At 42.5% G+C, this 27753-nt stretch overlaps 1 protein-coding gene across 1 annotated transcript in view; it reads left to right on the top strand.

Moving 5' to 3' along the window:
• Nucleotides 1–27753, top strand: part of ITPR1 (inositol 1,4,5-trisphosphate receptor type 1) — a 269958-nt gene that overhangs the window by 8313 nt on the left and 233892 nt on the right. The window contains exons 2-3 of the mRNA XM_075005225.1: nucleotides 11287–11394; nucleotides 17391–17461. Of these exons, the coding sequence (XP_074861326.1) occupies nucleotides 11303–11394; nucleotides 17391–17461 (163 nt within the window). The 5' untranslated portion in view covers nucleotides 11287–11302. The remainder of the gene's footprint in view (nucleotides 1–11286; nucleotides 11395–17390; nucleotides 17462–27753) is intronic.

The following is a 27753-nucleotide window of genomic DNA, read 5'->3' as shown; positions in this document are numbered from 1 at the left end:
TAGTGCTACTCTTTCCTTTCAATATATTAAAGTACTCTGGATTACATTCTGGGCTTTTAGAGACATCTAAGCTGCTTTCTTCCTTCTGTTACAGCAAGTGGGTATCGACTTTACTAAACACTTCTCACTCTTAATTGAATTAAAGAGACACTGCCGGGTTATTCTTGGTCTGAAACTTTAAATCACTTGTAGCCTGATAGGTGCCCATCAAATGGGGATACTTTTCATTGAGCTTTCCACAGATGTCTGTCAATGGTTTGCTAGTTGAGTTTCTTATAGTAACTATCAAAACCGAGCGTCAAGCTACCCTATGAAAGCATGGTTCTGTGCAGCATTGTTACCAAGGCTTAACTTTCAGCCTTGGTTTTCTGCAAGAGGAGCAGATAATCCACACCGCTGTTGGACATTTGTATATCCCTTATGAGTAGGCTGAACTTGGCAAGCCAAGAAAGGAGTACAGACAAAGGAAAGGGTGTTGCAGAGGTTTTCTTGTCAGGCGTCATAACTTGTTGGGGTTTCTGTCCGTGAGATGGATGAATATCTTCTCTCTCTCTTTGTAAAGAACATGCTTATGTTACTTAGATTACTTCAGCATCTGTAGCGTATCATTGGTAAAGTGCAATATTCAGTTGCAGTTAAGTGGCATGCTACATGAATGCAACATACTGGAACTTCCTCACTTATGTGCATGAACTATCCCTTTAGATTCTTGCTTTGTAATTTCAGTGGTTCAAGAAAAGGATGAAACAGAACTGCTGACTGACTGGCTTCAGTCTGAAGGACCCACTCTTAATGGACAAGACAAGGTTATGTGATCTGCACATGGGGCTTTGGGCTAGGAGTCGAGAGACCTGGGTTTCTGATCTTGGCTCTGCCACCAACCTGATCTATGACCTTGAGCAAGTTGCATTGCTTCTCTGTGCCTTTGTTTCCCTTCACACCTTGTGTCCTCGATCTGCATTCAATAGCAAGTTCTTTCCCTATGACAGTGCAAATAAGGAAAAAATAATTCTCAAGGAGATTAACAGCGTGTCTTTCTGTTAAGCTCCCTTGCCAAATGGCAATTTTTCTGCAGTCAGGCACCTGGACAGACACAAGGGCAGTAAGCAGAAGATGAAATTTTGTGCTAGGTAGTTACTTAGCCCACACTGATAGTTACATGTCTGATTCTTCAGTACAAAGCCCTGTCAGAAAAAAAATGACAGTACTCCTGAGTCTTTTCTGAAAGTATGTACGAGAAAGAGGCAGGTCTTGACCTGTCAGGTATATTGGATCCTTCTGCTTTCAGTTCTGCATACATTACCCAGGGTTTGTCTACTCTGCAAACCACTTTTACCCACCCTCCTCCTCCTTCAAGGTCGAAAATGAACGTGTGTGAACAAAGCACAGCTGTTACCAGCTCATGTGAAGGTTGTGGCTGTGAACTATGGCTGTAAATGAGAACGCTCTGTTGAGCAGTTGTGTGGCTGTGTGAATGCGATTTCCTCCCCCCCCCCGCCCCAAAAAAAAAATTTAGGTACTAGAATTTCGCAGTAAGTAACGTTGAAAAAAATCCTGAAGCATAGACATAGCCCAAGAGAGCCTGTATTTGAGCTGATGCACAATTTATCAGTAATGTAGACGTTAAGCACTGTCAAGTAAGGCTTCTATGGAGTTGTCTAGGGCAGGATAGCTGCTCAGTTTATGGAAATGATTCTGACAGTCCAGAGGTATCTGATCACACAGTTACCATGAGCTCTGTCTGCACATTTTGCTTTTCTGTGGAGAATGCATGTGTGTGTGAAGCATCTTTGAACTCTTTTTAAACAATCGGCCAGACCACGAGCTTAAAAAACAAACAATTTTTGAATTCTGCAATCCCCTAAAAGAGTAGTTAGTTAAAAAGCCGGGTGGAAAAAACACTTTCTTACCCCTCCTTTCCATAGTTGTTTGGTGCAGAGTAGAATTCTCACTTATCTTTTCCTCACGGCCTCTGGTCGGGAAGGGAGGCAAGGAACCACCCCTTTCAGAACAAAGATGAAACATGCCATCTCTCAGTAGCTGTTTCACAAAAGCTAGATATGCTGCAGGAGCTTACGTAGAATTCTGGGGACTCATCCAAAGGTGGCATCACCGAACTTGATGGATTCCTTTGGGCTTTGTGAATCAGGCCCTTGAGCTTCTTTGCTTAAAGTTGAAGGATTCTGTGCACAGCCAATGATCATCCCCAAGATGTAGGGTGATTTTTCTTTTTTTTAATGCCGTAGCAATTTCTTGTTTTGTCTGTCTTTTCACCCAATGGAAATTCAAACTTTTTCAACAGAAACTAAAGTAAAACACAAACATCTGCTCCAAATTACTTTGCTTGTCTAGTGGAATACAGGCTAAGCAGTTAAGATTAGGCATCCTAAACTATGTAGGTAGTGAAAAACACAGCAAAACCACTCAATTAAGTGCTTCCCCTATTTCAGCAATGATGCAACTGTAATTGCCAATTTCTAGTTAACTGAGCAATAGAGCACGTTGAAAGTATCATAATTGCAAAATGAAAGGATCACTGGCATGCAAGACTCATCAAGTAGCTTTTTCGTTCAAAACAAACATTTCTGGAAATGTCATTTTCAGAGATTAGGTCTCTTGTGGAGGGTGTTTTGTCTCTCTCTTCTCCTCTCTTCCCTCCCCCCCCCCCCCGTTTCTGTCAACCCACTTGCTGAAAACAAAAATGCTAGCAACTAGGGTTTTTTATCTTATTTTGTTAGGAGGATTTTTATATGATTCAAGTATTAAAATACCATGTAAGATAAGCCTTATATTAGGTATTTGTGTAATGTCCTTCCGTGTTTACATTGTTAGAAGAAGGGGATGGCAAACCACCAGCAATGTGGGCATGAATTGGACTCCTCAGCCACCTAAAAACTCTTGGCTGACATGATCCTTGCATCCATTTCATTCAAGGAAAGTGGATTTTCACCACTAGTTCAGTGTGCCATTGCTTTTACAACTGATGCTTCTAAAAGGAGTGAAAATCAGAGTAAGTTGTACAAATGCTTGTAAATCACTTTCATTTTCTTTTTTTTTTTTTTTTTTTAAGCAGACATCTTGATAAGCTAGTAGGTATTTGTCATTTTGGCCCCAGGCATCATATTGTTCTGTTCTATGTCAACTGTTAGAAATTGCACTTGCATAGGAGGATGGGTGAAAGCCTTTTAACATGCAGAGCTCGAGCCACTAAGGATTCATCTATACAAGGCAGGTAAGTCAACTGCGGATACAAAATTCTAGCTACAGCAGTTGCATAGCTAGACTTGATCTGTCAGCAGTTGACTTACCAGGCCATCTTCACAGAGAGAGGTCAGTGGGAGAAACTCACCCATCGACCTCCCTTACTTCTCGAGCTATCAAGAAGTACAGAGGTTGACTGCTAATCCTAGGTAGTTCGATTTCACGTCTACTGGGTGTGTGAAGTCAAACTCTAGAAGGTTGACTCTGACCAGGTCAATCTTCTGTGTAGTCTAGACGTACCCTTAGTATCGGACTTCTATTCCATCTCCTACAGTCTTTTGTGGTCAAGGGACTATGACCTACTTCCAGTCCTATGTTCAGGTCCAGTTCTCCTTCCTGAAGGAAAACTCATTGAAGCCCGTGGGAGCAGGCCAGGATTTTATTCTTTAGTTGTACAAGATTATAGAAGGGATGTTGGCAATGGAGGAGTTAAAAGGTTTTAACCCTGTTTGCAGAACCTTACCTTCTGTGTGTGAGTTATATGCTGCTTCTGAGCTTTGAAAAGGAAGTCCAGGCTACAGTGACAATATGCACAATAACAACAAGAAGGTAAAAACAAAAACAAAAATGCAAAGTGACAAAATGTGATAGTGACAATATGCAAAAACAACAAGAAGTCCTGTGGTTCATTATAGACCAACAGAGGTTTTGGGGCATAAGCTTCTATGGACCAAGACCTGCTTCGTCAGATACGCACATCTGATGAAGCAGGTCTTCGCCAATGAAAGCTTACGCTCCAAAAATTCTGTTAGTCTATAAGGTGCCACAGGACTTCTTGTTGTTTTTTGCAGATGCAGACTACACGGCTGCCCCTCTGATATATTCACAAGGGAATTGCTAACATTTGCATAAGCAGCTGAAAGTTCTCCATATCTCTGAAAGTTTGGAGAGAGAATCACAAATAAGTTTTCCACCTTTTTGACAAATTAAGGGTCAATCCTGTGACAGTCCACTGGCTCAGTAAGAACGTAGCACACTACTCCACTTCACTCCACCTTGCGTTATCCTCCTCCTCTTCAGCTATCCCTCAGTGCAAGGATGTCGTCTGCCAAGGGGGTTCACTGGTGGATTTTTAAGCAGCTGAGGAGACGAGTTCATGCACTGCATGTTTTTCAGCGGAAGTGACCTGTGTAAGCTTGCAGGAGACATGGTAGTTGGCTGGATTGCTGCGCCCCTTCTTTCTTCCTCTGTCACTTCTCTGTGGCATGAGCATATCTGTTCTCCTCAAAGTGGCCTGTGGTTTGGTGAATTTGTTGTGGTGCCACCGTGTTTTGTTCTCCCCAAAGTCCTCCCAGCTTGCTGGGTTAAGGCAGGAGTGTGCAAAATGAAGGACAGGTGTGTGAAATTTCATAAGGGAGGGACGCAGCATGCTTGGCTGCTGGGTATGTAGCTCATCCATTTCATTAAACAAGTTGAAATATGTTACTCTCTCTATGTAGTAAAAAGAGTATTCTTTTTAGTCACATTATTGATAAAGTTTTACATTCTACATATTTTCTTACACATGCCAAAAGGTGAGCTTTGGTTTTGTTTCTGTCTTTTCTTATGAACATAACCGAAACATCTTTGGGTTTGGATTACGTCAGATGGGTTCGGAGTGGGGGCTGCTGCCTGCAGGGATGAAATGTGGGGCCCAAGGCAAAAAGTTGGCTTGTCCTGGAGTTAATGCCTCCCTTTTTAAGGTGTCCTTTCACTATATCTTTGGAGCATTTCTGCTACCCTCAGTGAGTTCTTCTCTGACTTAGCTGAATCCAGACAGTGAATTAATCTGTACAGGAGCAGTCTGTTCTGGAAGTTTCAGTACTTACCCTTCTTCCTTCCCACTATAGGGTGTTTCGATGAACATCAGCCTGGCCACTGGGTACATGCACTTTATACGTGCCTCTCAAAGCAAGTACAGCTTTCTGTCAGTTAACTGGTATTTTCAAGGCCATTAGCTTGGACAGAACAATAATGCTGTAGAACAGGAAAAAGACCTGCAAACCAGTGCTCTTGAATTCTTGTGAGGCTGAAACAGGTTTCTGCCTTTATCTAATTATTTTATGATGACTTCGAAGACAGAGTGAAACTTAGTTCTTACTACCATATTTTCTCCTTCATGGCTCCTCATGCTTTCAAGGTGGCTGTGAGGTCTGAATATTATAATTGCCAAACTGTTGGTATCCCCTTATCATTGGATTTCATTGTGGTTGAAGATACTTGATTCCAATAAAGTTGTTGTTTTTAGGACACACACTAAGAGGAATACATTGTTTCATGACCTGCTCTTTCTCTAATATCTGATGTATTCAAATAACTTTTCTCTTATCTAGAATGTTGTGGAGGTGTGTGTGGGGGCGAGGGGGTGAGATCACAGTTTAAAAGATTCTGACTCCCCCTGTTCTCAGGGCGAAGCTTTTTTTTAATTAGGTTCTGTGTACAGCATTAGTTGATTACTCAGTTGGCACTTGCGTATTTTAAATAAACAAACTGCTAAGCAATTGTTCTGTTTACAGTGGCCTAATTACTTTCTGAGTTGAAAAGCATTTACACTTCTAACCATAAAAACGAGTTACTGTTTGTATGCGGTAGTTTTTCCCTCTACAGAACTGGTGTGCAACTTGCTGTTCCATTTACGTGAGATGAGGAAGGGTTTTCCTGTGGATGGGGACACAGGACACCTAGGGCATGTTGGCCACAAGAAGGAAACCTTCCTAATCGTTAGCATGACCTTAGTGTGATGTGAATGTTGACCGAGACTTTCCAAAGCAATTATTAGATGCCACGACTTCCGGATGCCTGATATGAGACAATTTTAAAGAGGTCTTTCTTTCAGAGAATGGGTGCTCATCTCATTCTGAAAATCCAGACCCCTTTGAGACTCCTCCTCTTGGGCACACAAGATTCTTATCTGTTCTTTGGAAATCTTTCTTTTGACCCAAAACACCTCAATGTATAATTAAATACAAGTTAAGACCAAAGATACCTTGTGATTCAGAACAATGCACCAGAAACTTCAGGTGTGTGTTTGTTTTTTTTTTAAACAGACAAGCCACAGGAGGTGAGGGGAAGAGCTCATTTTCCAGTAGCTAATTATTTTCAGCTTTGTTGAACACAAATGCCTCATCAGTCAGGAAGGTAGTCATGTTAGTCTGTATCTTTTTGTTAGTCTTTAAAATGCTACAGGACTGTTTGTTTTTTTTTGTTTTTTTTTAAATCAGTCAGGAGATGCTTTTGATGTGTTCATAAGCCTCTGTCAAACTAGAAAAATAATTAAATAGCTAGAAGCAAAACTAACCTTGCTCTTAAGTATTCCCATTGCTTGTAAATCCTTTGACATGGGAAGGCCTGTTGGCTAATTTAGTCCATCATTCCACCTGCCAGTTGAGCATGTTCTTGAGTCCTGTCTAATCTAAGAAATTGTGAACACATACTTAAGTTCAGTGCCATAAATCCTGTGTGGGGTCAGCCTTCAAGTAACACTATATACTTAGAAAAACAAAAAGCAGTCAAGTAGCACGTTAAAGACTAGGAAAATAATTTATTAGGTGAGCTTTCGTGGGACAGACCCACTTCTTCAGCCCATAGCTGTACCAGAATAGACACAATATTTAAGGCACAGAGAACCAAAAATAGAGACTTACAATATTTAAGGCACAAAGTCTCTATTTTTGGTTCTCTGTGCCTTAAATATTGTGTCTATTCTGGTACGGCTATGGGCTGAAGAAGTGGGTCTGTCCCACAAAAGCTCACCTAATAAATTATTTTATTTAGTCTTTAAAGTGCTACTTTACTGTTGGGTGGGTGGGTTGGTTGGTTGGCTGTTTTGATAGTATATAGACTAGCACAGCTTTCTCTCTGTTACTATCCTGTTTGGTAGTGCTTAGTTATACAAGAATGTAATGCAGACAGTGTTCAATCACATCAGCTTCTACCTTCTTCTCCCTAATGATAGGGAAGGTCTGATCCTGCACTGTTAAAGACAATGGAAGTTGTGAAGGTCTTGTTTAATGTACCAATTTCATAAAACTTCCAGTGAAGCAAGAGACAAAGTTCTGGTCAGACCAGAGATTCTCTGAATCCTTTCTAGGATTATAACTACTCTTTCGTAATTTGTCAGGAGTAATCTGGTTAAGGTTTGTGTTTCTATTCCAAAGACAGTTTACATGTTTGAAGAAGACTGAATAATAGCAGGGGAGTATTTGACAATTACTGCTCTGTTCTTATGCCTGGCTTTGGACAGACCATCTGGGATTTCAATTTTTCATGTTCTGGATACCCAGGAAAGACATTTTTGTTGTCTCTGCTGGAAGTTAGTAGTACTGACCTGCACGTTTTCCAGGGGACAGCTGTGGTCAACATCTGCCTCCTCTACAGTAAAATGACATTAATGGTTTTGTTCCTAGTGTACTACTCTGGGAAAAGCAGCTCATGTCCTGAGTTACCCAGATCCTGCTGCAATTTTAGTGTGTGTATACAGACAGACTACAGTAGGGTAGGATTGTTTCTTCAAATCTGACAACATGAAGTCTATATTTGAGGACTGAAATAAGTGGCTGATTTTTGTTGTTGTTGTTCCCAGTGGTGCTGGGTATCTGCACTTCCCATTCATGTCTGTTTTTTTTGCTCAGTAAATTTTAAGATGGTCTTTGTATATGTGCTTACTTTGGGACAGGGGAGCCTAATTTGAGGAACCCAGATCTGGAAATCTTGTAACTCTGGAGTGTAGTTGAAATCCAACCCAGGAAATGATAATATTTCTACTGAGGCTAACTCAGCCACTCCGTGTGTTATGTATAGTTTCTAGCATATTTTTGAAACCTTATAATCTTAAACTCCACATCTGTGAAAAGAAAGAAGGAACGGACAATGCATCATGTATATGCTGTGACTGCAGCCTTATGCCAGTACGCTGCTGTTGTAAGCAGGCATAGCTTCATTGACGTCTGAGAAATTGAACAATTTATGCCAGTTATGAGAGCGGTATCTTAATTTTTGCTTAACTGTGTTTTGGTTTTTGTTTTGTTTTTTTTTAATTCAATTCTGCAACTCACAGTGTACCAGGCACAAAAACTTTAGTTTGTAGCATGGTGAAGGGATAGTTGGTTGGTGATTTAGGAGACAAAACGCACTCCTGTTGCACTGCTTCATATTATGCATCACAGTTGCTAATCCCCCACCTACAAATGTTCCTAACTCTGTGCTTGCTGAACTCAGATTTTACTTAATACGCTTGAACTCTACCTCTGGCACTAAACAAGTTAATGTTCAATGAAATGGGAATGCTTCTCTCAGTCACAATGTCAAAGCTGTGCTCTGTAATAAGTATAATTTCCCACTGTTTAATTCTCTTTCTTTTATGGAGGACCAGTTTGCTGTGACTCTTACATGTCACTAGGGCTGGGGAGTAAGGGTTGGAAGTATTTTTTTTTTTATTTAGTCTTAAAACTTTGGGCCCAATCCTAAGCACTTCATTTGGGCACAGCTCCTATGCACTCCAGAATGCAGGATCAGGTTCTGAGGTCATATAAATCAGTAGAGCTGCGTTACTGCTTTGTTTCTGAAATCTGTTGTTCAGGGTGCTGAGCCAGGAGTTTCACAACTATTGGAAAAATCATGAGTCGACCATCAGGCTGGCTAAAAATGTCATGAGCTTTGAATGCATATTAAATGAAGATTTTTATTTGTCTTCTAGTTCTTTAACTCTGAAAAATTTTTTTTCTGTGACCATGATGCAGGGATGCTGGAACAGTTTATATAGTGGGAGTTCTGAGAGCCCTTGAACCAAACTATAAACCCTGAGTGTGATGGAAACCACTTTAAGACTGGGAGTGCAGCAGTAACCCCAGCACTTAAATGCCAGTACCAGTGCCATGAGGGTTAGAAATGTGCCTTCATAAATATACATAGTAACAGCTCACGCACTCAGTTAACGGAACGAATCCTGGAAGCAGGCCTTTAAGATGAAAATACCAGTTACCAGGAGACCTGGGATTAAAGTGAGCATTGACAAGACCAGGTGACTGTCTTTTAAACATGGTTATGATTATTTTGGCACTTGTGCACACAATCGGATTTCATTTCACAGGGGTTTGACTTACATTTGAAGTGTATACTTTAAAGTCCATTTTCCTGGCAAGCCACAGATGAAACCTTGAAGTTGTTGCATGGCACGTCTGCTGCCACACATCAACAATAACTTGTCCCACAGTATCTTTATTAGTACTGTATTCCTGGCTATGGCTAGACTAGACATAGAAGTCAACCATCCATAGCCATTTTTAGCTAGGATAACTGCATAGCTAAAATCAACTTATCAGCAGTCGACTTCAGTGTCTGTCTGTGTGGAAGAAAGTAGACGGAAGCATTTGTCCCAGTGACCTTCCTTAATCCTTGCCACTTGTGAGGCGTTCTGAAGTCGACTTTGGCCCTGGAAAGGGCCGTTTCATTAATGTGTGAAACAAAACCCCAGAAGATCAACCTTGTACAGGCTGACCTTTCAAGGTAGCGTAGACCTAGCCTCTGTTAAGGTGGCAGCTACTCCCACGTATTGACCAACCTGACACAAATCCTTACCAAATGTGCTAATATTTTTCATTTATAACTCCTTTGGCCATCATTTCATTGTGAGTGCTTTCAAAATGGTGCTGAATACACAAAGTCTGATCGGGAACTAGCATGGCTGGCGTACAGGGAGAAACCTTTGCAGGTTTAGAACTGTATGGACAATGCGCTTAAAGTTGGCAGATACCACCGAGCTGGGAGGGGTTGCAGCTGCTTTGGAGGATAGGGTCAAAGTGATCTAGATAAATTGGAGAAATGGTCTGAGGTAAACAGGATGAAGTTTAATAAAGACAAGTGCAAAGTGCTCCACTTTGGAGGGAACAATCAGTTTCACACATACACAATGGGAAGCGATTTGTATAGGAAGGAGTATGGCAGAAGGGGAACTAGGGGTTATAGTGGACCACAAGTTAAATATGAGTCAACAGTGTGATGTTGTTGCAAAAGAAGCAAACATGATTCTGGGGCACATTAACAGGTGTGCTGTGTTGTGAGCAAGACAGGAGAAGTCATTCTTCCGCTCTGCTCTGCGCAGGTTAGGCCTCAGTTGGAGTGTTGTGGCCAGTTCTGGGTGCCGCATTTCAAGAAAGATGTGGAGAAATTGGAGAGGGCTCAGAGAAGAGCAACAAGAATGATCGAAGGTCCAGAGAACATGACTTATGAAGAAAGGCTGAAAGAACTGGGCTTGTTTAGTTTGGGGAAAAAAAAAAAGAGCTTTTTTTCAGGTATCTAAAAGGGTGTCATAAGGAGGAAGGAGAGAACTTGTTCTTCTTGGCCTCTGAGGATAGAACATGAAGCAATGGGCTTAAACTGCAGCCAGGGAGGTTTAGGTTGGACATTAGAAAAAGTTCCTAAATGTCAGGGTGGTCAAACAGTGGAATAAATTGCCTAGAGAGGTTGTGGAATCTCCATCTCTGGAGATATTTAAGAACAGGTTAGATAAGTGTCCATCAGGGATGGTCTAGACAGTACTTGGTCCTGCCATGAGGGCAGGGGGCTGGACTTGAGGACCTCTCAAGGTCTCTTCCAGTCCTAGCATTCTGTGATTTTATGATTCTAAAACACCTTAAATTAAATTAAGAAACTGTGCTCTTTTCTTTAACTCTGTTCTCCACCTGGTGAGAAGGTGCCTGGAGTGGAACTATGTGTGAGCACCTGTGTAACAAAACAGCTAAACAAAAGTCATTGACTGGAGCACTGTAGTGATCGTGTCTTCTTTGCCCTGTGGTACTTATCTCAGGTTTCTCTGCAATGTGGGCTGGGAAACACTCTTGCAGTTATAAAAGCTATAGACTGAGTTGTTGAGATGGTGACTAGACTTGAGGATTTTTTTAAAAAATTACTTTAAAGACATAAAAGTTGTCAGCATCTTGGAATTTTATTGGTATCGTTAGCATATGGGGCTATTCTTCAGAGAATTCTTTTACCTAGTAAGTACGCTAACATGCCTTTTCCGTCTGTTTTTTCTCTTTTTTTCCCTAGGGCCAGCAAGCCAGAAATGTCTGACAAGATGTCGAGCTTCCTTCATATTGGAGACATTTGTTCTCTATATGCAGAGGGCGCAACAAATGGATTTATCAGCACCTTGGGGTAAGGGCAGCTGATAGCTTGCATTGAAAGATGTCCTTAGCTGTGCATAAGACCAGCGAGATTGAACTAGCAATCCCAAATATAATGGATCTGAGTGTTTTCTGCACCCTTAAGTAACCGAGTAAGTTCTGAGAGTCTTCTATAAAAGATGTGGTAGTGTTCTGAATATCGCTTTCTATCTGCTGTGTTGCTTTAGGCCATTGCTTGGGAGGATGGAGGTTATAGGAACGGAAGTAGTATGGCTTTAACGAGGGATGGGCAAACAACTTGTTACATATAAGCTCTGAGGAGAGCGGTATGTGGAAGGAAGCTTATTTGGGAAGGAGCAGGCCCCCCCCCCCCCAGTTATAATCTGATGATGAAGGATAGAAGGCAGCTTAGGCAGAAATTTTGTAAAAGAAAAGAGTAGGTAAAATCAGTTCGTATCGGTACTTAATGACTGGTCTGACCTCTTTTGACTTGTTTGAGGCTGCGTCTAAACTATGAGATTGATTCGAATTTAAGGTAGTTAGCTTGATATTACCACGTGACTGTCTCCACTGTAAATATCATTAGCTCAATTTAGGGAGCGCTAATATCAATGTTATAATATCATCATTACCTGACGGGTATAGTGTCAAGCTCAAATTCCAAATTCGATTTAAAGGCCAATGTGGAAGCTCCGCATCTTAAGGTTGAATTTATTAGCCTCCAGAGTGTCCTGTATGTAACCCACCATGCCCCTCTGTCCTCCGCTCTGGCCGCTGCTCTCCAAGTGCGCAGGAATTAGGTAACAGGAAGACCGTGGGTTTCAAATCAGGACCAGGAAGCCTGTGGCTGTGGGCTTATGTTTGTATGAGAGCCTGAGAAATGTCTGTCTTTGCTATAAGCACTGTGGGTTCATCGACCCATTACAAATATCCCCTGCAGGGAGTTTGTGGTTCTGTCTCTATGCTTATTTTTTTTTCTGTGCTGTCCTGCCATGCTACGTGGTGACAAGGCTGTTGTGGGGGTCATGCTTGCATAAGATGCTGAGAAACTTCTCGGAGGTTGACATTTGTGGGCAAACCCCTTCCCTCCCCCAAAGGTGCCACGCAGTCTCTTTCCTGTGCTCAGCTGCATCACATGGGTAGTCCCCGACCCAATAAAAGGATGTGCCTGCCATTTGGTGCTGACCATGCTGCCAGGCAGCACCGTGTCCTAGGTTATGTGTGTTTGTTTAGGGCTCCAAGGGCAAGAAGAAAATCCGGGGGCGTACAGCTAGAGGGGTGAAGTCTCCTCCAGTGGCTAAGATACTCACGGTAAACTAATTGAGCTGGCCCTCCAATGAACTCCCCTATGCCCCTAGTAAGCGACCAGTGGGGCTTGCTGCTGCCAAGGAGAAGTCTCCCCTGGTGGCTAAGATATTGGGGGGAATACTTCAATGACTTTGAGAGTTTCAGTTGGCTCTGCAGCCACAGACCACAGCACTTCCCACCCCACCAAAAATATTTTCAGGGGCTTGCTGTCCATTGCAGATACCTGCTGGTTTGATATTTATCTGACTTCATGCTTTGACTCCCCCAAAAACAGAGGGGGGAGGGCCAGTTGAGATTCCTGTATCCATTGTAAGCTCAGTGTACGAAATTTCACTGCCATCCCCCATGTTGGCAATGTCTATGGACTGGGAAGACAAAAATCTTGAGGGGGAAAAAAAATTATCTTCTTTTAACTTTTGAGAATACAGTCTGTCCTTGTGTTGTTTTCAGGGATTGGATGCAATTGCTGGAGGAGAGACAGTGGATGGCCAGTTGAGAATATAGCTGTTGCACAGAAGCCTTATAGTGCACCAGAGAGCCAAAGACCCTCACCTCGTGACTCCTTTTATTTCAAAAACTTTCCTATTTTCTGTCTTCAAGCTTTTCAGGGTCCCTGCATTATTTTCAGGGATTGGACGCAATCACGGGAGGGGGGACACTCAGTAGATGGCCAGCTGACAATTCGTCCACAGAAGAAAGAAATTTCTGTAAACTTTTTTGCCATCTCTGTGAATGCACTACTTTTCCTTCCTTCCTTCCAATGGGAAAAATGGACATTTGGTTACTGTTGGAGGGGAATAAGGAAAATGCCATGTGGGAAAATGATTTGTCAAAGACCAGCGAGCATAACCAGCATGCTATGGGGACAAGGGAACTCTAGGATAGGTTCCCACAATTAAGTACTGCAACAGTCGATGTCAGCCCATTGACTGTGGCAGCAATAAATTGACTTTGTGAGGAGCACTTGGGGAGGTGAAGAAAGTGAAAATCGAATTTTTTAATTCCAGAATTATGAAATATTAATAAATTCAAATTTATCTTGCAGTGTAGACGCAGCCTAAGATTTCTTATGCAAACAGCATCATGCATCATCTCCAAGCAAAGGGCATGTACTCTTTGCTGCTTGTCTCCATCTCCAAGAACTGGAGGAGTAGCCATGTCTTGCTTGCTTCTGTTGCTGGGGATGCTTTCCTGGGTGGTCTGTACTGGTCTAGTAGTCTACAGTGGTCTCCTCAGCCCTTCTGTCACCCTGACAAACATGGTACTACATGCCCTTTGATAGAGTAGTCATTCAATGCATCTTCTCAGAAACCAGTCCAGGCTCCTTATTTATTCAAGAAGTGTTAGGTAGTCACCCTTCCAGGGCAATGAAGCTTTCCCAGGAGAGTGTTATCAGCTTCAGGAGGATCCAAGCATTGACTAAAATAAGACCAACAATACCCACAACCCAAAAAGTTTTATTTTACTCTGTGGCTGCTTGGCAACAGCTCTTCACATCAGAGAGTGGCACTGGAGCTTTTCACTGGACAAAGCTGTGAAGGCTGGGAGAGCGGTAACAGCAGTTGGAATACTGAGGGAAGAGTAACTGGTAGACAGTTTCTTGTGGCAGACAAGAAGCTGAAGGAGTAGTGAAGTGTCAGTCAGGAAGGCTGGTGGGACGAGGGCAAGAGAGAGACATTGCTTCAACTTTGCAGCAGTCAGAGGGCTCTTGGGTGGGTAGTAATGCTGGCTGAAATTGAATCCAGTTCCTACTGTCCAGAAGCTTGTGAGTATTGAAGCTCCCAAGCAGGAGAAAAGGGACAGTACCTGGGTGAGCCTCCCTGCCTCTCCCCATTTCCCAGAAGCTAGTGGTCATTGATACCTTGCTTGGATGTTGCCCCAGACTAACTTGTCGGTTTAGTCTTTGAACTGTTAGGGTTTTGGAATAGCTTCTAAATTTTGAGTAGGTAGGCGGATGAGTGGGTGAATGAAATCATCTGTTAGCAGGAGATGACTGAGAAGACAAAAGAGGTAATGTTATGGAGAGGAAAATGTGCCAGTGGGAAGTTCCCAGGAGAAAGGAGTTGGAAAATTTTGTTGCATGTAGGGAGTGCAAATGAGGGGAAGAGAAATTAGTGGGTGAGCACAGAAGCAGGCACTGAAGATACACCCATAGTTTATTACAGGAAAGAGAAGAAAATATGGGATGCAGCAAGAGGGGGAAGCAAGTATGATAAAAGCAAGGGATGTAGTAAGGAAGAGTTGGTCGACCAGTATTTGGCAAATTTATTTGACAAATTTCTCGGGTACTCGTCAAATACGATGAGCAATCTTTGCAGTATTCAAATAGCTGTATAACTGGCCAAATGCTAGTTGATAAACATTGGTGAAAAATGTATTTGACAACTTTTTTCCCCATAGTTAAAGTAACCCAAGCAGTACAATATATTTTTTTTAAATTAGGAAATTGATTGATTGTTAGTGCATTTTAATTAAATACCGTACACAATAAATAACATGCAGTGGTTATGGCTTTGATGATATTCCTGAACGGATAGTTTTCACCATGGCTGGTAGATTTAGTCATTGTGTTTTGTAGTTATTGAATTTAATTTTTAAGGCCTGACTCAACATTTGCTGCTGTTCTAACCTTTATTAGATATTTCTTCAAATCCATTTGCTATATTTTAAGGTAATGTAAAATGTTCTTGTGTACTTTGAACCAGATTTGAAGTAGAAATCTCAATTGCTGTGTGAAATATGAAATGCATTAGCAACTTCATGTCCCTTCCTAATCAAATTAGCTTTGTCCCATAGCTAACATACAGTTTGACCTGAAGAAAATTAAAGCAGCTCAAGGGAAAAAAAATCACTATCATCGTACCCAATTGTTATAAAAACTCCATGTTAAGCTGTGTGTGATGGCTTATATAGTTAACTAAGGACGGAAAACAAAGTGTTAATCCTAATGCTGTTCCATCTAAGTAAATTGATATTTGAAGGTTGTTCTGTTTAATATTCCTATGATATGACTTCGCAGCTTAATCAGAACTTCCATTTTTCTGTTTTCAAAATTCAGTGTTCTGACCTATTCTGCAATTTTATTAGGTATATCAGTCTCATGTGCACTAGAAAATTATTTTATTACGCTGAGAGTAGTAGATACAGGAAATTTCCCTCATCTGACTGTTGGATCTTGGAGTAATTTATTACACCAAGATTAAATAATAATTCTTAGCTTTGTATCCATATGTGTGGATTTTTCTGTGTGAACTGTGTTAACTTTAATAGTGAGTATTTTTTCTGTCTCATTGTTCCATTGAGAACAGGTACTGCAAAATGCTTAATATTAGAAGGAAGGCAATAGGAAAAAATGTGTGTTTTGAAAACCCCACTATGCATGTCACAAATTTGTGTATGGAAATAGTGTGAGGGCAGAGCTGTTTAAAACTCACTGAATCAATTAATTTTCAATGCACATCACAATTTTCCATAATTTATGGTTAACCAGTCTCTGCAAAGAACAGTGTTATGTTCTAGATGTCATGCTGTCCTTCCCAGCTGTTACTGTATGAGTACGGTGTGTCCCAGACTTTCTAGGAACAGTGTTTTATACACATGTAGGATGCTTCTTTGACTGGTCAGTGGACAGTTCTCAATTTGAGATAGTCAAACTAGATACAGGAAACTTTTTCCCATTTGCCAGCCCCGGGACGGGGAAGTCACCAGATATTCAAATATTCTGGATAATAGGGAGGTGTACCTAGCAATGCATAACGCTAAAAGCAAAACAAGATTAGATATTACGAAACAAAAATGTATGCAGGGTACTTTATTTACCAACAAAAGTAGTATTGTATACTGAGAACTTATACTGTATTTGATGTATTTATTTGTATTTACTTTCACTGTACTTTACTTATGGAAAACATAACTAAAATTTACTTCTGCTTGTTTGAGAATGCTGGATGTGAAAGCATTTCCTGTACTTCAAAGTACTAGTTTACTGAGAAGTTTTTGATATATCTTCTGATGGTACCAACTTTGACTGGACTAGTTAAAAAACAGACAGAAAAACTCACTTGTCTATAATTAAGCCAATTTTAACATGACCTTGGTGGTTGTTTGTTTTTTTTTTGTTTGTTTTTTTTAACATATTGATAGGTATTTGACTGTCTGGCTCCAAGGTGAAAACTTAACCTTTGGATGACTAGTAAGCTGGGATTGATCATTTATGCCTTGCTCTCTCTCTTGGGATTGTGTTGTCCCTGTGCTACTGTAGTTTGTTCCTGGCCTTTTGGACAATGAGGCTTCACTGTGGATCATATACGATCCGATGCATTTATCATATTTTCTCCTAGTGTTCTCTGCTCTTTAACAGCGACATTGTGGTATTTGTCCAAAAGGTGACACCTGCTGTATGGCTGTAGTTCATTTAATTAGAATATGGGCAATTTTGTGGGCTTGCCCAGCAGGGGATATAAAGAAGATGCAGTGAGTTGGAAAAGAGAACTCATTTGTCCTCTTTTTTTCAGTAGCATGGATCTGGGCAACACAAACCATTTGGCTGCATGCTTCATAGAAATATTTGGCATGAGTTGGTTTCTATAAATTGTCTGTCCTCCATTGAAGGGGCCAAACAAGATGGAGTATTGAAAGCAATCCCCTTTGTGCCTGATCCTTAGGAAGCAGCACTTGCAAACAGAAATGTCTTACATGAGTTGCTCATTTCTTTTGCAGCCTTGTGGACGATAGATGTGTTGTGCAGCCGGAGGCAGGTGATCTTAATAACCCTCCCAAAAAATTCAGAGGTAAGATAAGTTTACTTACAGTCTTCTTTCAGATCTCTCCTTAAAGGTCATCTTTTTTTGTGATGTGTGCAGACAAACTTGATAAGTTAGGCTTTTGGTGTGCTGGTATCCCCCACCTGTCATGCTGGCTAATGTTGTCTTATGGTTGGTTTGTACTCCTTCCTCTGTCTGTATCCACCTGCTGTTCTTTTTCTTGTACTTGACTGTAAGCTGTCTGGGGCAGGGACTCTCCTTTTCATACAAAGACTTAACACCGTGAGGTCCTGGGCTACTTACTATCCCAACAATTTAAAGCTGCCTTGTCCCTGCTTCAGAATGATGGTTGCATATGTTGTATTGGTCATTTGAGGTAGTGGGCTTCTGTAGTGTGATTAGTGAATTCTGGTGAACCTGCTTTTCCACTGGTGATGTAAACTAAATCCCAGTGTCTTTCATGCTATGGAGACACACTGATGTTGTACATGTTGAGCAAATATTTCACAAATAGTTGGCTTGCATAGGCTGAAGAACCCTTTTTTGGGTGTGTTTAGTTTAGGTCTGTTTTCTTATCATTGCAAACAGGATGCAAACAGTTTGTTTCATTTCCTTTTCCCCAGGTGTAATTTGGTTCCTTTAAGTCACACAGTGAGCATAAATAGATTTAGTATTGGACAGACAGACAAACTAAATGAAAGGGAGTGAACCCCTTTGACTCAACAGCTCCTGTTTTGACGTCACCAAATACTGATAAGCTTGAGTCTCTGCTGCCCTGAACCACGAAATTAACCTTGTTAAAGACATATTTGGTCACAGGGGGTAAAAGCCTTCCTTCTGCACACTTAGATAGGCAAAAGAAAACCCAAGTGACTTCACCTAGTTTTAAGCTGATCTTTGAATGGGAGAGTTAAAAATGAATGTCAGTCCATTTACACTTTCTTAACAACTCCTCTGCTTTCCCTGTGCTAAAGTCAGTTTTACTACCTGAAGTTCAAATAAACTGAATAAAAGATAAGAACAGAGAGGTAGCCATGTTAGTCTGTATCTTCACAAAACAAAGTTCTACAGGCTGCTTTCTTGTTTTGTGAATAAAAGATGGCTTATCTTCCATTGGTTGCTAATCCTTGCTGACACAGAAAATGAGCAAGAGTAGCGGTGTACAATGTTTGCCCTCCCTTCACGGCTGCCAGCCACATTTGATTTGTGTTTGCTGCCCTGTTACTTCAGGTGTGGAATGAATTTATGATGTGTGTAGTGCCAGCAATCCCTTTGAGAATCTGAGCTCTGTGGGTGATCAGCTCCTTTGGTAAATTGGGCACCTTGTTCATTGCTACCTTGCTTTTATTGTGGGCTGTAGTTTTTTCTTCCTGCACAAATCTGAACACTGAGGTCACATTAATTAAAAACAGCCCGTAAAAAGGGAATTGGGGTAAATGGTCTATTGCTGTTAGCTTAGTGTAAAGTGGTCTTTTTCCTGGAGACTTGAATACTAAATGGCTAATTGGCACACTTGCATGCAGTGCATTGACTGTGCTGAAGAAGTGGTCTAGAGTAGTTTTAGTGCTCAGTATTAAATTAGCCGAGTAAAGTGAAGTGCTGTTGTTCCATGGCCTGCGGTATAGAAAACTGAGCAAATTTTGATCGTTAGTGTAAGACTGAGGAGGAAAAAGCACAGACTTAGCTAGGAAGAGCCAGGTAAGGCAAGAGGAAAACTAGAAAGCCTTTTTCTCAATAATGTAGCTTTGTGACTACCACCTGTTTGGCAAACATTTAAAACATTGTTTGGTGACTGTTATCTATGGGTGGGAAGAAGGTACCACTGCAAATCTCTTTCGTTGTTGGGCGGGGAGGGGATAGTTTTATAAGCTTTTTCTATGTAAATCTGTTACACAGGGTAAGAGGGACTTGTTGGGGGCTGTGTTCCTGTATGCTGAGCCCTTGAGGGGTGAGTCTATCCAGAGCTGAGCTGGGAGGCATCCAGTCACCTGCAGAGAAGTAGGACTTGGGCTGCGAGACTATAGTGGTGTGCTGTGAGAGAAGGGCAGGAGGGAGGCCAGGGTGGGAAGCCACCTGCCCCCCACCCTAGGTAATCCTCTGCCTCAGGGGAGTGGGCCAGGGATCAGAGTGGGGGCAGAGCCAGGGAAGGAGTGGGACCTGCAGCACAGGAGGGTGAGAGCTTGTCCCATGCCCCAACCCCTCCTCAGAACAGCTCTGATTCTCTGGGGCGCCACTCCATTAGACTGCCCAACAAACTCCTCGGGGCTCTGCCACTCACGACTCTGCCTTTCAGGTTAATTTTTGGTGCACTTCCCTTCTGGGACTCTCCGAAAGTGTTCCCCTGCAGCATCCAGACTTGTCACTGAGCACCCACAGAAAGGCAGCCTGTCTCCAAAGAGCCAGCATATGCACCAGCCTTCTGGCTCAGTTGAGGATGCACGCCTCACTTGGTGGACCAGCGCTGAGATTAAACAAGAATAAGTTCCAAGTGATACTATGCAGAGATAATAGGAACAGAAAATGGTTACAAATAGAAGCACATTATACTTGTGTTGTAGGAAACAAGGTCTAATCTAAGCAGGCTTCAAGCCTTATCTAAAACAGTTTCCCCCTGTTGCTTTTTAGTATCACCACCCCACATAGCTGGGGATCCCACGGTTTATGGATGCAATGAGTCCTGACCTCTTTGCTCCTTCGTGGTGGGTCACAAGTTGCCCTTTTACTTCGCCTTCATATTCCCCGAGGTTCAGTGCCTCTGTCTCAAGACTCAGGATGACCCTCTGGGATTCAATCTGTAGTGTTCTGTAAGGTGCTGATGCCACAGCGTGACTTCATTCTACTGGTAACTCGTCTCTTCGATACAAATGAGCTTCCCATTGTTTGAGATCCCTCTGCTCTGTTTACAGTGTAGACACATGTCAGTCAGGATTGTTTTGTCTAGGGCAAATTTATTTACAAAGTGTGCCCCCACCCCCCGAAACGCATGTCATAAACCTATTTTCAGCACGCATCCCTAATTATATGTTTGGCTGGTGGCCCACCAGCCATTCATTTGCCACTAAACGTGACATTGTCTAGATTACAACATATTCAGGTGTACTGAGTGTGTCAGGTCTGATGGTAATTCACAGAACAGTGAGTGGGCTCAAGGGCCAGTGGCATTCAGTGGTGTTAGGGCCATAGGTGAGTCTATGTGGTAGCTGATGGTATGAGTGACGGCTCATTTAGATGTATCTGTGCTGGCCATACTTTAGCTAGCTTACTAAAATAGCCATGAGGACTCTGGCGTGTAGACTGAACAAGCCTGCTTGTTACCACCTGTCCACCTGGTATGTACTCGTGTGGCTGGCACTGAAGATTATGCCATGGCATCTTTATTGCTATTTTTAGTGAGCTACCTAGAGTACAGTTATTGCAGGTGTGTCTATGTAAGCTGCAAATTACATCTGTTGATGCTCTGTATATATAACCTTTATCCACAAGCTTCTCCTGTCAGTTAAAATATTGTTCAATCACTCTGGATAACATTGGCACTAACAGTGGTAGCTAGCATAGATAATGTATGGACTGGGTCCAGTCTCCAACAAGGTCTCTGGTATCTCACGTGTTCTAAAACAAGGGCTGTCAAATGATTAAAATAATTTGTGATTAATTGCACTATTGAACAATAACAGAATACCAATTGAAATAGTTTTGGATGTTTTCTACATTTTCAAATACAGGAAGGTCTCAGCATTCATGAATTTAACAGTCACAAGTTCAATTATTCACAAGCGGCTGGGGGAGTCAGTTTCACTTTCCCATGCTGGGCTCAGCGAGCAACCGGGGGTGGGGTGGGGTGGAGTGAGCTTCAAAACAGCGCTTCTCCCAGCCGTGGTTACTGCTGCAGGGTCTCTTCTTTCTGGGTCTTTTTCATATGTATTTTCTGCTACCTCGACCCCCTCCCTCAATCCAGTCTGTCCTACCTAGCAGATCCCGCAGAGTCCTGAAGCACTGGTAGCTCAAGCGTCCTTGGCTGCCTGGCAGGGTGCGGGGAGGCACTAGCGCCAACTACGTAAGAGGCACCAAACTATTCGCAGGCCGGGTGGAGAGTTTCCTGGATGCTTTGCACATAGCTCCAGAGATGCCGTTAGTTTCCCCTGGGGCTGGAGTAGGAGCAGCCAGCACATGCCCTGCTCCCTAGAGGGCTCCCTCCTGTTCCTACAATGCTGCTGTCCTCAGGGCTGCCTTGTTCCTTAGCCCACAGTCCATGGCTCCTCACATACTTGGCCACTGTCTGGGTAGGCCCCCTCTGGCAGAGCCACTGTGCTCCCTCAAGCAGCAAGCTGTTCTCTCCCCCTCCCCGCATCTCCAGGGGGTTGCAGCCTGTTGACAAGCACTTGGTACGCTCCTCTCCTAATTGCCACAGGGCTGCACCCCAAACATGGCTCCACTCTCCCCACTCTCCACCCAGTGTGCCAGGGAGCCCTGGAGCTGGCGGGACCTCCCTTCTCTGGAGCGGGGGCGGGGGGGAGCTGCTGAGGGGCAGAGCAGAGACAGCCCCGCCAGTGCAGCTGTGTGTCCCCAGCAAACTCAAGAGCAGCCTTTCGCCCCCTCAGCCCCACCAGCGCAGCTCAGCCCCCTGTTAGTTCAGAGGTATCTTGCATCATCCTCTTTGCTGGGGTCCCCATGCACATCCCCAGCCGCCCATGCCTGTGCAGGGGGAGAGATGCTGAGCAGCTCTGGGAACTGAGGACCTCCATGGTGGGGACCTGCAGCAGGCCCAGGGAGTTTCCTTCTGAGCCCCAGCAGGTATTCGGTATTTGCAAAAATTAAACATTTGCGAGGGTTCTCAACACCAAACCCTCATGAATGTCACGATCCTACTGTGTGCTGATAGCCATTATAGTACAAAATAGTGCAGAGAGCTCACTTTTTATTACACTTTTTTTACAGTGCAAGTATTTGTATGTCTTAGCATTAAGTCAAACAAAAAGTAGGACTGAGTGGATCTGAAAATCTTTAGAGCTTATGTTGCTTTTGAGTGCGTTATTTTAAAAATATTACGCATTTTTATGTTGCAATTTCATGAGAGATCACACTACACCACTTGTAGGAGGTGATTGGAAAAATATTTGTACTTTTTCTTTACAGTGCAAATATTTGTAATTAAATGCTATGGATATTGCTCACTATTATTTTTAGTATTATGGTTGAATGTTCAATAGTGATTTTGCATGATAGTTGCTGGAGCATAGTATTAGGTTAGATCTGATAGGCTGTAATGAGGCCTGCCTTCTAGGAGACCTGATAAAGAGGATATAAATACGCTGAAGTCTAATCTTAGCTTGACCTGGGGACATTCAGAAAGCATTGCTATGAGTAAGTGAATGTGATTAATTCCATTCTAAGGTTCTGTTAGAACAGTGGTCCTGGTAATTAAATGACAGTGGTTTAGCTGATAGCATGTCTTCACGAACAGATGTTATATGGTGTAAGCCACTTTTGCATACAAAGATGTAATGCTGTTTAGACGTCAGCAATATTTTAAAATTCTCCTTAATGGGAAACATGAGACATGTGACTGTAGATTTTATTTTGATGGCTGATGGTCTGTGCAGAAACTTACTTTGAGGGTCTGCGGTCAAAGGTGAACTTGCAAAGATCTCTACCGTTTTATTAAAAGTGGTGGTAAAGAGATGCCTTTGGGCCAAATGTAGTGCTTGGATATGCTTGCATGACTTTACTAGAATTCAAGCAAAACTGCTTGCCTATATTTCCAATGGCATGTCTGTTCTCACTTAGCTATCAGTATTTCAGGATTTAAATCTTGTTGCATAGATGAAAATTAGTTTCATGTAGCATGGTGTGAAAGCTCCACTGTGGACGTGACAACTTTACCTTTGAGAGAGAGCTTTTACTTTGTAACATTTGGACTCTCTTGCACTTTCTAGGTGTGTAATGATGCAGTTACATGTATAATTTGTTTGCTGTTGTAACTACTTCACGCAAGTCTGTTAATATTAACTCATAAGTATCAGCACTAACACACTTGCTACATGAAAATAGTTTTTGGAATTACCTTTTTAAAGAATGTTCTCTGTAGCCGAGAAGAGGAATAATTTTTGGAGTATTGTGCTTGCTAATAAGTTCCTTGTGGTCAACTTTAAAGAGGTGGATTCTGAGGGCAGAGTTGGAATAGCACAGTGCGTTGGTGACCCATGAATACACAAGGCACTCCATCCCAAGGGGGAAGATGGGAGTGGGAGAAGGAAATGCATTTAAGCTTTTGGTTTACTGTGGTCAGAAGTAAACATTAAAGTTGCCTTTCTGAGGGCATCAGAGCTGTTTCTTGTTGGGAGATCAAGGGAGAATAGATGGAGTCATTAGACAGAATAGCTGGGTACAGTGGAAATGAGGGATGAAATAGAGCTGACATTTATTAAATATGGGCTGAGACAGAAGATTGCTGGACTTCAAAGAAGTGGATAAGAAGCTTTAGTGTGCTGCCATGAGAAATTAAAACATCAGATGGAAATTTTGGTCTGATGCAAGAAGCTTCTATTTTTCCCAGAGCTTTGAGGAAAGCTGTTAGTTCTAAGTCACTGGTTGGTTGCTTGCTAAGAGTTGTTTCATGTTTTGAACACAGGTATGTCTTTACATTCTTATCCTACCAGGAGTGAAGTGGGAAGACCTGCTACTTTTGTTGTTTATCGCACAAGCAGTTTACAAGTAGCCATAAAGAGGTGTTAGACAGCAATTCTATGGATGTGAGACTTTAGCAGCTTTTGTACGAACATCTTAAATATGATTTTTTTCCCCCCCCCCGCACCCTGGGGTTAATAAGTAATGGTGTCCTTCATAGTGGCATTTTCTGCTTCAGTTCAGCAAAACATCCTACAGCAGAAGAGCTTGTCTGCTGGAAAACCTTCTGAGAGTTTAAGGGTAGAATCACTGGGGAAGTGGCCTCCAACTTTTTTTAGGCACAAGATGCTTTCTCAATGTGTCAGTGCAGGATCTGCCTCCAAAACCAAATACACTTGCCACATCTCCTCCTTCTCTGAGCCCTCCCCCCGACCCCTGCTCGCTCTATGGAAACAAGGTATGGGGTGGTGGGAGAGGGACACCCTGATGTCAGCTCCCCCCTCTTCTGCTTCCCCCACCTTGCAAAATAAGCAGGAGTCTCTTGGGGGCAGCTCCAAGGCAGAGGGTGGGGCAGCGGGAAGGGCAGCTGAAGTGCCAGCACTTGATAGCCTCCTGTCCAAATCAGACGGGATCACCTGCCAGAAGCTCCAGGATCTACTGGTTGGCGCTAAGGTATCTTCCCCTGCCCCCTCTCATGTCTACAACAAACATATATAGCTTGAATATATTCTCAGTGCAAATGACATCTGCAGCAATAAAAACCTAGTTCCACAATTCTTAAAACATAATCTAAATATGTTTCTTACACTATTTTTGGATAGTAAAAATTATCAATTTATTTCTGAGGTTTACAAACAGTGGGGCTTGGCTCCTGCTCCTGAGGGAGGGTGGGAAGGAGCCATGTCAGGGGGTCAGGCTTCTGCCTTGCATGATGGGGCTTAGAGTTCAGCCTGGTATGGCAGACCTCAGGTAGGGAGTACCAACTCCACCCTGACTCACCTCTTTTTTTTTTTTTGTCTGGGTTGGGGTAGGGGGATGCAACCAAAAACTGACTTAGAGGGGTTCAGCTAAAAAGACGGAGAATTGCTGATTTAGGGTGTGGGTTTTTTTTGTTAAGCTGGAATTGTATTTTATTCATGCTATCCAGGATGTTGGAATGGGATGGTGACTTGCATTGTAGGCTCTTGTATGGCATCTTTTTTTATGCATGGGTTTGTGCAGAACATGTGAATGAACTGCAGTTGAAATTTATCCTGGTAACTGAGGGCTGACAGTAATAATACTTGAAACTTGCATGGTTCTCGGAGGTGAGTGCCTGTCTGCTTTACAGATAAGGGGAAGAGGAGGCACAGAGAGGCTTTGTGATTTGGCCAAGGTCACGCAGGCAGTGGGTAGCAGAGCTGGTAGCGCAACTGGGGTACAGTCTTGTGGTTTAATCCCTGGCTTGTACTACGGAGATTAAGTAAATTTTTGCAGTCTTCAGGTGCATTAGTTTTCCATCAGAATTTAGCAGTCCTGTAAACCTGGATGTCAACACAATGGAAGTTGTTAGCCAAGTAGTCTGTCTCTGTTGTTCAAGTATGTTTATTCAGGACATAGATCCTCTTGCATTGACTAGATAGTCTGCAATAGCTCCGCTGAACTACACTGAAGAAAAACAAGCTCGTTGGGTTAATTTGTCCAGCTGCCACCTCCTTCACAGAACCCTTGTTTTAGCTGTTGCCGGGCAACACTTTTTTTTGGCAAAACATTCAAGGAATGAGCCTGTATCTCTCTTAGACTTAAAATACACAGAGAGTGAAGCAGAAGATAAGAAGTTCCAATTCTGTTTCTTCTTCAGGATTCCAAGTAAAGGTGTCATGAAGCATTTTATTGTGCTTCCTGAGTACTCAGCACTGGGGCTCATGTTGAACATCCCAGTCTTTGTAACTAGTGTACGTATTTGAAATGAAGCTTGATTGTATAGTGCATTTGTAGTTCAGTAAAAGCTTTTATTTTTAAAAAAAATCTGGTGTGTTGGGGAGAATGTGAGGTGCTGGTAAGTGGGAAAACTCAAATTAACTCAGAAAGAAGGAGTTTGGGTGTGCAGGGCTGCTGCATGGGATAGGGTGTGGATGCAGGGCACAGGCTCTGGGAGGGAGTCTGGAGGTGTATGGGCAGGTTTTTAGCATGCTGGATCTGGGGAATGCTCTCCTGAGAATCGGGGCCAGTGGGAGCTGCAGGGGGCATGCCTAGCTGTGCCTCTGCCAGGAGCAACAGGGATGGGTTGTTGCTTAGGGGGAGCCACTTAAGGTGTCTCCTGGATTTGCTACCCTGAGCTCACCCAGAACCCCTTCCCATGTCTCCAAGCCCCCTTCCAGAGCTCATGCCCTTAACACCCATCAGTGTCCCAAGCCTGCCCGCCTGCCCGCATGCTGAACCCCTCCATGGCTGTGCCTCTGCCCAGGAGTGGCAGGGATGTATTGCTGCTTACAGGAAGCCAGAAGAAGCCTGCCAGCCCCACACCAACCAGACTGTAAACCAGCCTTTCTATGAATATTAGAAATGATGATTTATGGGGCTTTCTTCTTGTTAGAGCGCACCTTTTCCTGTACATATGCTGCCTGTCTTGGTGGGATTCTCTTAGATTATAAATTGATCTAACTGATGTGGAACATAATCTCTTTTTAATACAGAGTTGAGGATCTTTAAGGGTGCTCATTACATACTTGCCATGAGAATTCAGAATCTTGCATCCAAATGCTTTGTTTAATGTGAACCAAGTCACATCATGTACATGGGTTGTGTAACTCCATAAACTGTAGCACTGCTGCATGTTTCTCGTTTGCACATTCCCATCTAATGAAATGCAGAATATTTTTGTCACTGACTACTTCATAGCTCAGTTTTAAGAGCTACAATGAATCCACCTTTCACTGCAAGTGTAATAGGCTTCTTGAAAATTTTGGGTCACTTGATAACCATTTAGCTTCACGTGAAGGGCTGTGTAAAATTTCAGTGCTTGCATGCATCTATGTGAATATTCCTTCCTCCATCAACCCACTCTGCTGGGAGTAATCAGAGCAGTTTGGGCTGCTGTATATGACCTTTGCTCCAAAATAGCCAGTGTTGGGCGATTCATTGAGGTCTGATGCAAGAGCCTGTATTTTGATAGGAATTTGGCAGAGGGTAGAGTAATTTGCCCATGGAATGATGGGGAGTAGACTAGGTTATTGTTTTAATGTTCATATTATTATCAGGGAATCTTGAGCTGTCATGGGATTTTTTTTTTCTTTCAATTTAAATTTATCTGGTAGTGGCTCAGTTCATCGTCACCAAAATATAGTTAACAAATTAAGCTAACCATACAAGATTTTATGAACAGTGTGCAGAAATTATTTTAGTCATGAACTTGCCCTTTTGTAATTCTTGGCTGGTACTTCTCTGATAGCTCAAGGTCAGCACGGTGGTTTAGAGAAGAAAGCAGATTTTTCTCATCACACTGACAATGTGGCTCTATTTCAGTTTTGAAATTCATGGTTTAGATTGAGCTGTGCTCATTGAGTATCTGAAGTTTAAACAGATGAAGTTGTAAACACATGCTGATGATTGTTATTCAATATGTAATTTATTATTAAAAACTGTCAGGCACATAACATTTCCATGCTGCCTCTTAATGCATCTTTGCTTCAGTTGTGGGCCCCCAACTACAGAAA

The sequence above is a fragment of the Carettochelys insculpta genome, chromosome 11 (genome assembly GCF_033958435.1).
Source record: "Carettochelys insculpta isolate YL-2023 chromosome 11, ASM3395843v1, whole genome shotgun sequence".
NCBI lineage: Eukaryota > Metazoa > Chordata > Testudines > Carettochelyidae > Carettochelys > Carettochelys insculpta.
This window is presented reverse-complemented; position numbering and strand designations above follow the sequence as displayed.